This window comes from Eumetopias jubatus, unplaced genomic scaffold, assembly GCF_037043125.1.
Source record: "Eumetopias jubatus isolate StellerSeaLion01/CBP00866 unplaced genomic scaffold, mEumJub1_p1.0 scaffold_11, whole genome shotgun sequence".
In the NCBI taxonomy this organism is placed as follows: domain Eukaryota; kingdom Metazoa; phylum Chordata; class Mammalia; order Carnivora; family Otariidae; genus Eumetopias; species Eumetopias jubatus.
The window spans coordinates 91,420,430-91,435,031 of NW_028274817.1; the positions used below are offsets into that span (position 1 = coordinate 91,420,430).

At 38.0% G+C, this 14,602-nt stretch overlaps 1 protein-coding gene across 5 annotated transcripts in view; it reads right to left on the reverse strand.

Annotated features, from left to right (window-relative positions):
- USP9X (ubiquitin specific peptidase 9 X-linked) overlaps nucleotides 1-14,602 on the reverse strand; it is a 156,911-nt gene that overhangs the window by 35,960 nt on the left and 106,349 nt on the right. For all 5 annotated transcript variants that reach the window (XM_028113337.2, XM_028113338.2, XM_028113336.2 and 2 more), the window contains exons 22-28: nucleotides 10,329-10,459; nucleotides 9,856-10,134; nucleotides 8,579-8,704; nucleotides 7,524-7,649; nucleotides 5,723-5,889; nucleotides 663-771; nucleotides 293-439 (exon numbers count right to left, since the gene is read on the reverse strand). In XM_028113337.2, coding sequence (XP_027969138.1) covers nucleotides 293-439; nucleotides 663-771; nucleotides 5,723-5,889; nucleotides 7,524-7,649; nucleotides 8,579-8,704; nucleotides 9,856-10,134; nucleotides 10,329-10,459 — 1,085 coding nt within the window. The remainder of the gene's footprint in view (nucleotides 1-292; nucleotides 440-662; nucleotides 772-5,722; nucleotides 5,890-7,523; nucleotides 7,650-8,578; nucleotides 8,705-9,855; nucleotides 10,135-10,328; nucleotides 10,460-14,602) is intronic.

Below are 14,602 nucleotides of genomic sequence, written 5' to 3' on the forward strand. Positions count from 1 at the left end.
AGAGTTTTGATGAGAACAATTCAAACATTTTAGAAGATGAAAATTTACAAAAAGGCCCAAGATTATAAAATCGAAGAGGCTGAAATCAGTATTTCAAGTTTCAAGTAAAACAAAGCATTTTACAAAACTAGCTATGCATTCATTCTGTGAATCATGAGTTACCAAGAACCACCATCACAGAGTATATTCTTTGGTCCTTTTTATTACTCTTTGGTGTTTTTCACTTAACCAACAAACTATCAATAAAACACTATTTATCGATACAATAAACACAGTATTAAAGGTAACTTACCCTAATTCTTTTAAGCCAATCAATTTCATTATTGAGAAGAACTTCAGCATTGGGTATGTTAATATTACTATTGTAAGCGTAATTAAGAAGGTGTCTTAAGAGGGTGAAGTAGTCGCCTGAATGCTTAGCTCTCTCTCTGGCTGTGCTCTGAAAACAATGGTAGAATAACGTGAATTCACATGTCCATGCTCAGAAGCCACTTTTTAAAAACCTAGAGTTAACTAGAGTAAAGGACTAAAATAATATGGGAAGTTATGAATATTTAATAAATATAGGCTGTTATAACTTGAATATAAGCTAAAACCATAAATTCCTGAATGCCTGTTTAAAGAATTAATCACAATGAGAAGCATATTTAAAAATGTCTCACCCCCAACACGGTAAAGAGCAGAGTAATGAAGAAAAGTAGAGGCCTGTGTCCCATGCAACATCTGGTGCACATTAAAAAGAACTGCTCCTGTGCCACCTGGCGAACAGTTCTGAAATAAAAATGTTTCACATTTAACATATTATTTGCACAAAGTAAAAAAAAAAAGAAAAGTTTCCAACACTGGTCTCTCTGTGGGGGGGAGGGGTGCGGTGGATTAAGGGTGAATTACAAGTAAGGATACAAGGATACAAGGTAACGCCCCCTGAAGCCAGCAACCCAGGACAGATGAATGGTAGGCTGTATGGCAAGAACTATAACCTCAAATTGTCATAGAAGAGTTTGAGGGAACAAACTGGAACTCCTCTACTGGATACAAGATGGCCTACAGTGAGCTTTACACATCTTTTGGGCCGTCCACAGAATTTTTACTTACTGCGCTCCAGAGCAAACAACTCTGTAGGAATTCTGTTGCAATTACAGTAAGGATAATGCTGCAATGTCCCTTTTATTATACTAGTGGTTCCCAAAGCATGGTCCCCAGATCAGCAGCATTAGCATCATTTGGGAACTTGTTAAAAATGTCAATTATCAGGCCCCATCCTGGACCTGCTGAATCGGAAATACTGGGGCTGCTACCCAGCAACTTGTGTTTTAATAAATCCTTCAGGTGACTTTAATGTGCACTAAAGATCGAAAACCACCGTATTATGATGACCCTCGGAAGTACTTGTCTCTGGTCCCACTACTGAGAACTTTACCTGACAATTATGAATCCTTAAAAAAAATTATATACTATATAGATCTCACTAGAGCAAATGTCCAAGAGGCTCGAGACATCACCTATTTACTACTGTGCCTCAAGAATCTAGAACAGTGACCGATGTATAATAGCACGCTAAGAATCAGTTCAGTTACCACATGCACAAATGCTGTTTGTAAGATAGTGGTCTGTCTCCACTAGAAAGTAAGCTCTTTCAGGACAGGGCTTTGCTGATGCCAGAGTTTCTGACACCTGGAAAACGCCTGACATACAGGGAGATGCTTAACAAGTATCTGCTAAGCATCTGTGTGTCTTACAGACATGGCAAACTACATTTCACAGAAAACTATCATGTTTCTGTCTTTGTGCTAGCCAACAAGAGAGCTTAGAACCAAATTTATAGCTCAGTGTAAAGGACTTGACAGCATACGCTTTGTGTACTAACCTCCCTCCTGGATGTTTCTAGGTTTCTAGAAACCTGTACATGGTCTTACAAACCAGGACTTTAGAAGCCTTGTGGGTTAAATTTGATGGAACCCAAGTAAATTGAAGTCAGGAGTACCTAAGTTTTCTGGGGAGCAAGTCCATAATTTTTATTAGATTTTCAAAGGTATATGTCATTTACACTGTCCTAGTTTTATTTTTGTAAAACATAGATATGCAGCCCAAATAAAGTAGGGATCTACATAGTATTTGTCATTTCCTGATGAAATCTCCCTCATACATATAGACTTCTGTGATGCTTTCAAAGAAACATGTGCCTATCTACAAATCGTGTGGCCTGTATCTTTATGACATACTCAAAATCTCATTTCTCACCACCTCTAATACTACCATACTTCCAGCCACGGTCACCTTTTATTTGGATTAAAAGTCTGTTTTTCCTGACACTCTAGAACTTATTCTCAACAAAGCAACCAGAATAAACTCAAAATGTTAGTAACTCAGAGCACACCATTCCTCTGCTCAAAATCCTACAATGGGATGCCCATCTCATGGTTAAAAAAAAAAAAAAAAAAAAAAATCCATGTTGTTAGAATGATCTATAAAATCCTAACAGGCTGCCTGTTAACTTTCTGACCTCATCTCCTACAGCTGCCCATCCCTCACTCACTGCTCCAGCCGCACTGGTCTCCTTGCTGTTCTTTAACACATCAGACATATTCCTGCCTCGGGACATTTACATCTCTTGTTCCTTCTGCTTAAAACATGCTTCCCCCATTATCTGCATGGATCACTACCTTCCTCTTTCAGAGCTTTGTTTAAAGGTCACCTTCTTAGAAGGCCTCCTCTATCCTATATAAAACTAAACTCTATTGACTCCAAACTACTCCTTGTCACCTTCCCTGCTTTCTCTCCATAGCATTTATCACTAACATAACTATGTATTTTCCCACAAGTCTGCCCCTTCCGACTCCCCATCTCCTTTAGTTTGTAGACTCCAAGAAGGCTGCCATTCTGTTCTGTTTACTGCTATATCCCTAGTAGCTAGGATAGCGCCTGATACATAATAGGTACTTGCTAAATTATTTACCAACAGGACTGCCTACCATATTAAAATCGAACACTACTTAGGTCTTAGCATCAAAGGCCTTCTGTAAACTGACTCCCACTAATCTCCTTTACAGTATTATCCTGTACTCCTCTTTCACACATCAAACCAGACTACTCAGCTTTTCTCTGAAAGCACTACGCCAGGGGTGGCAAACTCAAATGTCTTCATCAATGAGAGGTAACATAAAGGAACTGAATAGGTAGGGTATATGGCAACAGGTGCTAGAAGGGGCTGGAAAAAACACAGCCTCCTAAAGGAATTTAAATCCAATTGTGAGTGATTACAGTAAGTTTAACGTTATGATGTAGAAACAGACCTCAACTAATATAAACAGAGGTCTGGGAGACTTTCCAAAAAACTTACCAGGAAATGTGGCATCGAAATTGAAACTTATACGCAGCAAGGGTCAAATTGTGGAGTGTTATAAATCAAATTTAAAGTTTAGATTTAATTCAAAGGCAATGGGAAGTCATAGAAAGACTTTTTACCAGGAAAACAACATGATCATGCTTGGCAAAGATCACGCTGTCTGCAGTAATACCTTAGTGGTGCAGCACTGGGGTGGGAAGATTAAGGATATTGCAGTTGTCCAGGCAATGGATGCTGGTTGTTTAGACGAGGGTAGAAACAGTATGAGGAGGAGGAAAGTGTATGGAGTCCAACAATACAGAAGTAAAAACAGCATAATGGGGACTGAGGTTGAGGGGGAGCACCGCCAGTGCCCATCTTCCATTTGTATGCACATATAAGTCTTACCCAAACCTGAGCTCACTTGTCACATTCTGCATAGAACCTTCACTTCTGCTCTTTCCAGGTAGAAAGTAACTTACTCCTCTTCTAACTCCTAGAGTACTTTGCCTCTTATGACACCAATTTTTCTCTCAAAGTTCCTTGAGTGCAAGAACTATCTTATTTGACTTTGGACTTTGACTGCTAAGCACATAGTCGGGACTCACACTAATTTGTTCATGGATTATAATTATACAGAGTATAACCTTGTGGAGAAGTTAGAACTCAAGAGGCAGGACTTGTCCTGTAACTTCAGCCTTAGTTCTGCCAGCAGCAGTCTACTTCTGAGTTGCTACAGAATTAAGGGAGAAAGCATACCTGGGAAATGCATTGTACACAGGTATACTGGTTAGTAATATTATGCAAGTATAAACTCTATGCAGGGCCACAATCCTGCATCTGAAATCCTTGGGGCTGGATGTGTTTGGGGATTTAGATTTTAGAAAGGTAATGCCAACAATTCATGTTCAAGTCAGGCTTGCTGTCAAATTCTTGCAAACTGGATATAAGGGCCTTTGAACCTGCAGAGCGGGGTGAGGGCCAGTCAGAGAAGAAAATCAGATATCTAAAGCTCAAAAAGATCTTGATCTTAGAAGTCCCTTTCTGTTGTTGAAGACAAGGGAACAGAGGCATAATGAGATAAAGTATTGTCTACAGAACTTTACTTCATTGTATGAAGTTTCAGGAAAAGGAGGGAAATGGTTCTAATTTCCTATAAGGGGGAATTTTCATAAAGGTCTGTAGAGGGCAGAAAACCTGTAAAACCAAGTTCCTTAATACTTAGGAGCCAAGAAAGTGAAGTAAGTTCCTAATTTAGTTGAAGATTTGAAAATCAATACAGAACAAAACATTTGCTACGTTTGGGCTTGACTTCCCTAAAACTCTTTGGATAATCATCTTTCCTCTCCCCTCTCCCCTGACGTGTTATTAAATAGAACCAGACTCACTCAACCTGTTTATTTTTCTTCAAATACGGGGTTATCTCATGATGATCAAGTCTTTTCAAGGAGGTAACAAGCACAATCTTATGGGGGGGGGATCCTGTCAAAGGACTTTTTGAATTTCAAGGAAATTACCAAGGAACTTCTAAAATAGTAGACATTCCCACTAATTCACTTTACAGCATCCTCTGGAATGAGCAAGTTATATCTATTCCATTAATGTACATTTTTTAAAAAAGCTTTATCACTAGGTTTTATTTCAGCAAACTTTATTTTGACTTATTAATTTCATCAGTGATTTCTGTCATTGCTGAATGGCATTTGAGAGCATAACCAAAGTGAACATTTTCTGTCTTTTCACAAAATATATGTAAGACAGATTTACATGTAACAGTGATACTAATTAGAGCTCCAGTTTAAAGAGTTACTTCATGAAGGTCAGGATTAGAATGACATGAGGATGGAAACCGACTTTTCTACAAACCTGACTTGCACAAAAAGAAGTTTGAAACCAAGTTTATATAGATCATTGATGAAATGATCTTGAATTGAAAACAAGGGCTTTATATAGTTGCTCTTTGTTCTCATTATAAAATGCAAAAGTTCTCACCATAACCCTGATTTGTGAATTTCATACTGAATTAACAATCTCTTGAAACAAACCAACCAAAAAAAAAAAAACCTTGGCATCTACATATCCAAGACAGGAGGCGAATGTCCTGTTTAACTGAAACCTGTAAACCAGATTTTAAACATGTGCTAAACTATAGATCTCTTAGGTGAAACTAAGTTCTGAAATTAGAAAAAAAATTAATTTTACTTTGAGATTTAATGTTGCCATTTTGCAGAGACTAAAACCAAAGTTAGGCCTAGGCAAAACGTGGTTAAAGGAAATTTTCCTATTGTCATGCTACAGAGACAACAAACACTTGATTTCTGGGATAAATTCTGCCAGCATAAATTCATTTCTGCATAACAAAAGATCAAGTTTCTTATAATTAAAAAAGATACTTACTTGCTGTGACAGTGCAACAGTAAGTCAATAATGAATGTCTGCCAAGCCTTTTCTTTGCTAAGAGCATCCAAGGCTGTCGGAATCAAGGCAAAACATAACGTCATCACTTCCAATGCTTCACAGCAAACTTGTTCATCTTCCAAGTCTGGCTCATTGCCTGCATTGGTCTGTAAAATTATGGTCAGAGGCAAATTACCTAGAGATGCATTTAAGAAAAATCTTGTACAACTTCAAGTTAGTGCTTAAAACTTACAGATCATTTAAACCATTTGGCCTCAGCCTCTCTACCTGCATCTTGAGACCCGTTTAAGAATAGTATGGAAATGATTAAACCAGACAATGAAGTCTTAAATTCCAGTATTTTGCTACATCCCAAGGAGCGATGAAGGAGCACACTGAGAATACCACCTGTTTCTTTGTCCTTCAGGCTCCTAGGGAGCTCCTAGGGATCTTCTGAAGCCAACAATCATTCCTTTCTTAAGGACCACTCTAGCACTGCAGAGTTCGGAACTTATGACTAGTTCCAAAATATAGCGTACCTACAGTGCCATTTTATTCTAAAGCAGTTTTCTTAGACAATTGTTCAGGAAGGTTTTACGGAAGGTTTTACAACCCAAAACATGCTTGGGTAGGTAGCTAATAAATTCTAATCTGACTTCATAAAAAAGTGATGATTACAATACATGCCTAAAAAAGAACAAGCATTCAAATACTATCTGAATGGGGGCACCTGGGTGGCTCAGTTGGTTAAGTTCAGCTCAGGTCAAGATCTCGGGGTCCTGGGATTGAGCCCTGTGTCAGGTTCTGTGCTTGGTGGAGAGTCTGCTTTGCTCTCTCCCCTCCTGCCGCTCCCCCCCGCCACTCATGCTAATAAATAAATAAAATCTTAAAAAAAAAAAATACTAGTTGAATGTCCAGGACCTGTACCAGATAGACACTACAGGACTCTAAAATGTATCCTAGGAAAAACAGGGTTTTTCAACAGGTTATGTTGGACATAAAAAGGAAGCTCTACTAAGCCCAAAAGTTCCTACAAATTTAATTTTCTTTTCTAAGTATTTAGCAGTGATTATGAGGGGCAAGTACATATAACAGGAAATGAAAGAGTCAAACACAGCCTCATGTCTATACATAATTTGCTTCATCTAAGGGAAGGTCAGAGATGATACCTAATTGGCTGACATTCTTTCTACCTTTGACTGCTTTAAAAGACAAAAATATTTAAATGCCAGGACACCACAGCTGAAAGTTAACTAAACCAAAATTTACATAGGACAGAAAGATGATGAAGAAAAAGAATGGAGAGAATAGGAAAAAGCAAATTCAGTAGGAGATCATAAATGACTCTAGTGAGAAGCAGAAAAACATCATTTCATATATGAAAAAGCAGCTTTATGGCAGGATTCGGAAGTACTTCCCTTCACAAGTAAAATTTTACTGTATTCTCATCTTACCTATAGCTACCATTTAATTTTCAACCATGAAGATGCAAATGATTGGATTTTTAAAGATAGCAGATGTAAGGATTCAGCCTCACACACAATTAAACATTAATTAATTGACTGACTTTTAAAAAGATTTTATTTATTTGACAGAGAGAGACACAGCAAGAGACGCAACACAAGCTGGGGGAGTGGGAGAGGGAGAAGCAGACTCTCCGCGGAGCAGGGAGCCCGATGTGGCGCTCGATCCCAGGACCCTGGGATCACGACCTGAGCCGAAGGCAGACGCTAAATGACTAAGCCACCCAGGCGCCCCAAACATTAATTTAAAAGGAAATTATTTCTGAGATAGTTCTTACCTTCTCATAAATTTTAGTGATTTCTTCATTTGGGCTAAATACTAGCTGTAATGCCCCACATCCTGATGCCCAGATGATTTTCTGAATAGCTCTAATTACACAGATATCAGGCATGTATCTTGAAGCCTGCAAGACAATGAATAATAAAAATGATTTGATAGCATATGAGAATAAAATAATAACTGGAAAAAAACGTTTCTCCTTGTAAAAGAAATAGGAATGGCTGTGAAGCAGTACTATTATCTTTAGGTTCCCAAATTGCTTTTGTCCCTTTTTTTCATTTAACAGCAATACGACAAAGTATGCTCTCCAAGTTATTAACTGGCCCTATATTACTACTTTCAGAAGCATCTTAAAAAAGACTACAAAGATGATCCCACCACCATTCTACTCATTTTTTTACCCATAAAAAATGAAAACCAAGTCCACACAAACACTTGTATAGAATGGTCATAGCAGCTTTATCCACAGCCAGAAAAGGAAAACAATCCACATGTCCATTGCCAAGTGTATGGATGTAGAATATTCATAATGGGATACTACTCAGCAGCAAACAGGAATGGACTAATGGTCTACACAACACAGATAATTCTCAATGTCGTTATTCGGAGTGGGAGAAGCTAGACATAAAAGAACACACACTGTAGAATTCCACCTGTATAAAATTCTAGAAAATGAAAACTATTCTATAGTGACAAAAGATCACTGGTTACCTGGCGTAGAGGGAAGGGACTGCAAAGGGATATACAGAGTGATGGAAATGTTCTATGTCTTGATTATGGTGGTGGTTTCATACATACCTGCATTTGTGAAGACTGAATTATATACTTTTAAAGGACGCTGTTTACTGTACAAAAAGATGATTCAAAATGGAAAGTACTAACGTTAATATTAGATAAAATTCATGTTAAGGGAACTCTAGACTGAGAGAGTGATTAGAGTGAATGGGCCTTAGGAAAATTCAGCCTTAAATCGTGGTAAGAATTACTTAAATAGAGGTCAAACACAGAACCAGACCTTGCAGGATTTCACAGCTTAAAAAGTTTAATACTAACCTCATCAGATATTTGCTGAGCAAGACGAATGGACACATTTCTAAGCATGCATTCTGATGATGGATTAGGAATGCTCTGAAGGGCACTTTGTAGCACCACGGCTTGATCATGAGTAACTTGGTTGACCTGAAAAAAACCACCATTTTGCTTGAAGTAAGTAATTTGTACAGAACCAGACCCAACCACTTGCTCCCCACCCATCACCACTAGCTCAAAATGACCTCTGTTCCATATATATACACTGGAGAACTGCGATGACTTACACAAAAAGCAGTCCATATTGCCAACAATGTGGGTCTCTACTTTTCCTTGTGCAACAAGGTGCTACATGTCCCTCTGCAAATACCCATTCTAGATCAATTCAACTTGTGTCTCTACATGTGGCCACAGTGTAACTTGCAGACATAAGTGATAAACTGAAGTGATGATTCCAACTCTATCTAAAGACTCAATGAATTACTCCACGCCTCTTACATGTGTGCTTCTGGGCAGAACCTGCTCCCATTTCCCCTGCTCATCATTTTCTTCTTTGAAAAGGAGAAACATTAAGGCATTTCAGTCACAGCTATTGACATTTGCTATTATGACAATATATGCGGTATTCCATATCACATATTTAATGTATCACATATCTAATCAACACTCCCAATTCCCTGATTAAGACCTAAGCCACTTATAAAAAATAGAATGTATATTCCCGAAGCTTTTATCTTCTATTGGTAAACTTAGTAAACCATCACTTGTGATGAATATAGAAAACCTCAAATTTTAGTCAGAATTAAGTGTATAGTTTGACCTCTCGTAAGTAGACACTGAATTATGGCATGTCTTGAGAACTTTTGGTGAGATGGATTAAGGATGCCACCAAAGCGAAGACAGAGTCCAGAGTTGGCGGAATAAGCTCAGAACTGGAGGTTAAGCCTATCAAGGTGGGAAGAGAGATTGGTAGCAGGCTAAAGTCAATTACAACTTTCCTATTACCACCTGTATCTTCATGTATCTGCCAGGTACAAGTTAATAAGAGATTCATATGGAGTTTTTATCAGGTTTAAAATAACTGAAAGCCAAACAGGATTTAAAGGAGTAGGGAGCAATTGTCCTCTTAAGAGTACAGCCAGTAAAAAGCATTTTCACTTTTCACACGAATTTAATAGACGAAAAACCTCTGAAATAAGATACCACTGGAAGGGAATTTGAAACATTCTGAATCAACTCTGAAATCAAACTTTAAAAAATTACCATTAATATAAATAAGACATTTTTAAAAAGTGTATTACCGATGTCATGGGATTCACGCCTTCTACACCTGGCTGACAAGCTTCTGCTACAGCTCGAACATGGCCATAGCCAATGGCAGTTAGCAACAGTTTGGCTATTTTAAGAGCATTGAGGTAAGCACCCCTTCGAGTTTCCATATCTGCATTTGGTAGGAAGTTATTTCTGGTTAGCATGCTCAGGACAAGGGGTAGGCCACCACTTTTCAAGAAGTGAAATTGAAAATCAGAGGAATCATCAGCCAGAGGTGCACCAGCAGGCATTAACAAGGCATAGACTACCTGGAAAAAAGAAAAAGACCGTATTAAAAGGGTTTAAAAAGAGAACTTTTATTTTCCCTATCATCATTGCTAAGAAATTCTTGACCATTTAAAAAAATTTCAATTATAAATTTTATCCATGTTCTTCACATTATCATATAAAAAAAGGTCAAGTTCAAAGAACATGAAATAAATTCAAAAGGGAAAAAACCAACCTCTGTTAGGTATAGCACTTGTGAGGCTGAAGGACCAAAGAAAAGCGAGTCAAGAGATGGACTAAGGCTGCTTTCTCCAAGTTTGGCGTGGTCTAAACAAATAGCTCTTAATTTTTCTATTGTTGTGCTATCTGTAAGAAAACAGGAGACACAGTCTAAAACACAACATAATCCATGCATTCATAGTATTTCACTTTTGATACTTTGAAGACTACTTCAATATGGTCTATCAATTGAGTTAGAGGCTCATACGTCATGAAAAATAGCCGGATCTGGATTTAAAAAAAAAAGATATATGCAAATAATGAATCATGGAACACTACATCAAAAACTAATGATGTAATGTATGGTGATTAACATAACATTAAAAAAAAAAAAGAAAAAAGAAATTACAACCAACCAGTACTTCCTAATCAGTCAACCCAAACATGAAGGAGACAGTATTCACCTAGTCAGAGACCTCAAATCAACGTGCCTCCACAGCCACTAGAAACCTAAAAAATACAGTACACTTCAAAAAGAAGTCTTTTTTTTTTTTAAAGGCCACTGGGTTCAAGTATTTCAAATGAGGTTTTTTTTTTTTTTTAAAGATTTTATTTATTTTTTGACAGAGAGAGAGACAGCGAGAGAGGGAACACAAGCAGGGGGAGTGGGAGAGGGAGGAGCAGGGAGCCTGATGTGGGGCTCGATCCCAGAACCCTGGGATCATGACCTGAGCCGAAGACAGACACTTAACAACTGAGCCACCCAGGCGCCCCCAAAAAGAAGTTATTCTTATTGAAAATAACAGAAGAGAAAAAATTAGAAGCTCTTCCTTCCAACTTCTCTATTGTTCACCTTCATGACACTATGCATTAACTGTTTTATTTTAATGAAAAGAGCTTAGTGGTACCTTAGAAACGGAATTTTAAAAGGAAAGATGGCGAAGAAAAAAAAAAGGAATATAGGCAGACCGTCATGAAAGACCTGCATTAGCACCTGTTTTCATTAGCCACAAGAAATCCAAAGAGGATGATCACTTTTATGAAAAGAGGCAAAAACAGAATCCAGTGTTTGTTTTGCAGAAAGCTGTTTAAGAGTGTGCACCCTAAGCAGCGTTAAGTAGCCCCGCAAAGCTCCTTCCCTGGGAATAACACTCAGCAACAGGCCACCAGAGTTTCAGACTGCCTCTGTGAGCATCTGTGTTTTTCTTATTTTTTTTTTTTTTTAAGATTTTATTTATTTTTTTGAGAGAGAGAGAATGAGAGACAGAGAGCACGAGAGGGAAGAGGGTCGGAGGGAGAGCTGACTCCCTGCTGAGCAGGGAGCCCGATGTGGGACTCGATCCTGGGACTCCAGGATCATGACCTGAGCCGAAGGCAGTCGCTTAACCAACTGAGCCACCCAGGCGCCCCTGTGTTTTTCTTATTTTGTGCAGCCATTACAACAAGATTTGTCCTAAGGTATCAGAAAAGCCTAAGAGGTTACTTTTTGGGTGTGGGAACACTCAAAAAATTTTCCATATAAACTAATGGTAACTGCTTCTTTGCTTTACACCATTTTGGCTTACAAAAGGTTTCATAGCAACACTCTACTTTTGAGTAGGAGAAACCTATAGTGATTAATATTTACCTCAAAGTAAGCACAGGGTTTCCCCCTCCCATGGTATTAGAACACTAGTTTGCTTGTTTGTTACTTTCTTTTTTAAAGATTTCATTTATTGGGGGGTGGGGGGGGTGGCCAGAGAATCTCAAGCAGACTCTGCTGAGTGTGGAGCCCCATGTGGAACTCGGTATCATGACTGAGCCAAAATCAAGAGCTGGACGCCTAACCGACTGAGCCACCCAGGCACCCCCACCTTTCTTTTAAATCACAGTGAAGAGTTTAAAAACAACAAACCCCATGATACAACTTAGCATTAGTTACTAAACATTCAAACTTAAGAATAATCAATCAACTTTAGGTAGTACTATTATCAAATTATTTCCAAGGTAAATGCACTGATTAAAATACCACTTGATAAATAAGATTGCTTTAAAAAAATTAAAAGCTTTTATTAAGAATAAAGATAACTGAAAATTACTATAATTTCCGTACGGCAAGCTAATTTTATCTTATCAAAAAATCTTCAGTTTGTGGGATGCCTGGCTGACTCAGTTGGTGGAGCATGTGACTCTTCATTTTGGGGTTGTGAGTTCGAGCCCCAACATTGGGTATAAAGATTAAAAACAAAATAAAAAAATCTTAAAAACAAAATCTTCAGTTTGTATTAAAATTGGTTTTCCCTATTCTGAAGGGACAGTGACAGATAATGTAACTAAAATATTGAGTTCTTATAATCAAATATTTGTGAACAGCTTCTCAGGTCATTAAATATTCATCCCCTGTATTATTTTTAATTGGTGATTAAAATGACATTATGTCATTTTACCAGTTTAATCTCTATCATTGGGCATTTAGGGTTTTTTCCCAGTATTTTTTTATACTGAAGATCCTAACAGCTAATCTTTGCAATTATTTATTTCATCAGGAAAAAATCCTGCAAGCAGAAAGAACCACCAAGGTCCAAGACTTCTAACATACAACACCAAATTATTCTCTAAAAACCAACCAATTCATAGGCTGTATTTGAGAATGTCTTATTGGTTTAAAAATATTCTAAGTAGGGGCACCTGGGTGGCTTAGTCGATTGGGCGTCTGCTTTAGGCTGTCATGACCGCAGGGTCCTGGGACTGAACTGTGCATTGGGCTCCCCACTCGGCGGAGAGTCTGCTTCTCCCTCTCCCTCTGCTCCGCCCCCACTCCTGCGCTCTCTCAAATAAATAAAATCTTTAAAAAAGTGGAAGCGCTGAAGAGGAAAAGCAACTCAGTCTGCTTGGTAAAGCAGTATACGTTTTAATCACGCAGTATCAAGAAGAATCTGTTTTCCTGGTGCACACAGAGAGCACAGTCTAAATTACAAGAGATTAAATTACCTACAGAGAAGATTGGAGATGTTCCAAGTTTAACAGCAACTCATAATAGAGGCACCTGACTTCAGGCAGGTTCAGAAAGAACTAAGAGAGGGTAAAGTCAATGACTAGAAAAAAAAAAAAAAAGCTACTCATTCCATCTTGGTTTTCTCCCAGTTTAAAATATATGCAAGCATGCACAAACATTAAATGATTACCCAAAAGTAACACAGCCAGAAACAGAATTCCTTAGAGTCCCTGCTTCCTTTCTTAGAGGGAAGGAGGGAGAGAGATAATGAATGTGTATGTGTGTGTGCATGCATGAGGCAACCACAGTGACAGGGAGGAGGTTAACATTTGTTGAATATTCATTAAATACCAGTCATTAGGCTGGGGTTTTCCATAGACGTATGAATGAATTACCCTTGTAATCCCTGCAATTCCATGAAATAGTTATTAGCCCAGTTTTATAGATAAGGAAGTTCTGAAAAATTAAGAAAACATGTCTAAGGCATGGAATAACAACTAGAATCAGAACCTGAGTTCACTCAAGTCCATTTGAGTCCAAAGCCTGTGATGTGTCTACTGTAATATGATCACTACTGGCTTTTTCAATGTTGGCTATTTCAAATTTAGGTACTATACTTTCATCACATAAAATATGAAAAAAGCACTTTTAGGTTTCCTGCCTGAACTTCTGGCAAAAGCTCACTCCCACCATGTAGTGGCATTATACTCAAATCACAAGATCAGTGATTCTGAAGTGGGTTTGTGTTTTAAATTATGTTGTGAAGGTAGACTCTGCATAAAGCAAAAACAACTGTTACTCAAACACCAGTAAATAAAACAATACAAATTCTAAACAGTACAACAGGTAAAGGATAAGGATTAAATTAAATGGTTGAGAGAAATACCTGAACTGATTCTGTCCCACATTAAACAGAAAACAAGATGGGAAATGCCAATATGGTGTTTGCTTTAGAAAAAGGAGATAATGGAAACACAGTCTTAAAAATTATCTGGGCCAATTATTGAACTGTTATTTATCAGCAACGCACCCACAAACCCCACTACAATGAGAATAACTTATTATAAAATATTATAAACTCAAAGGGACATACAAATAGGAGATGAAGAAACACTAGAAAGATGTAAGCCAATTACCGAAGGTATAGAGGGGATGGAAGACAGCTGGCTTAGATGAACCAAGAAGCACCTGTGGGGTTAGTTAAGAGGGTGGAGGGGGTGGGTGAGAGGCTACTTATTAAGTTAATGCCCCACTGAATCCTAGAAAAGCTAAGGATATGAAAACAATAGGTACTTGGGAAAGTAGAGATGAATCAA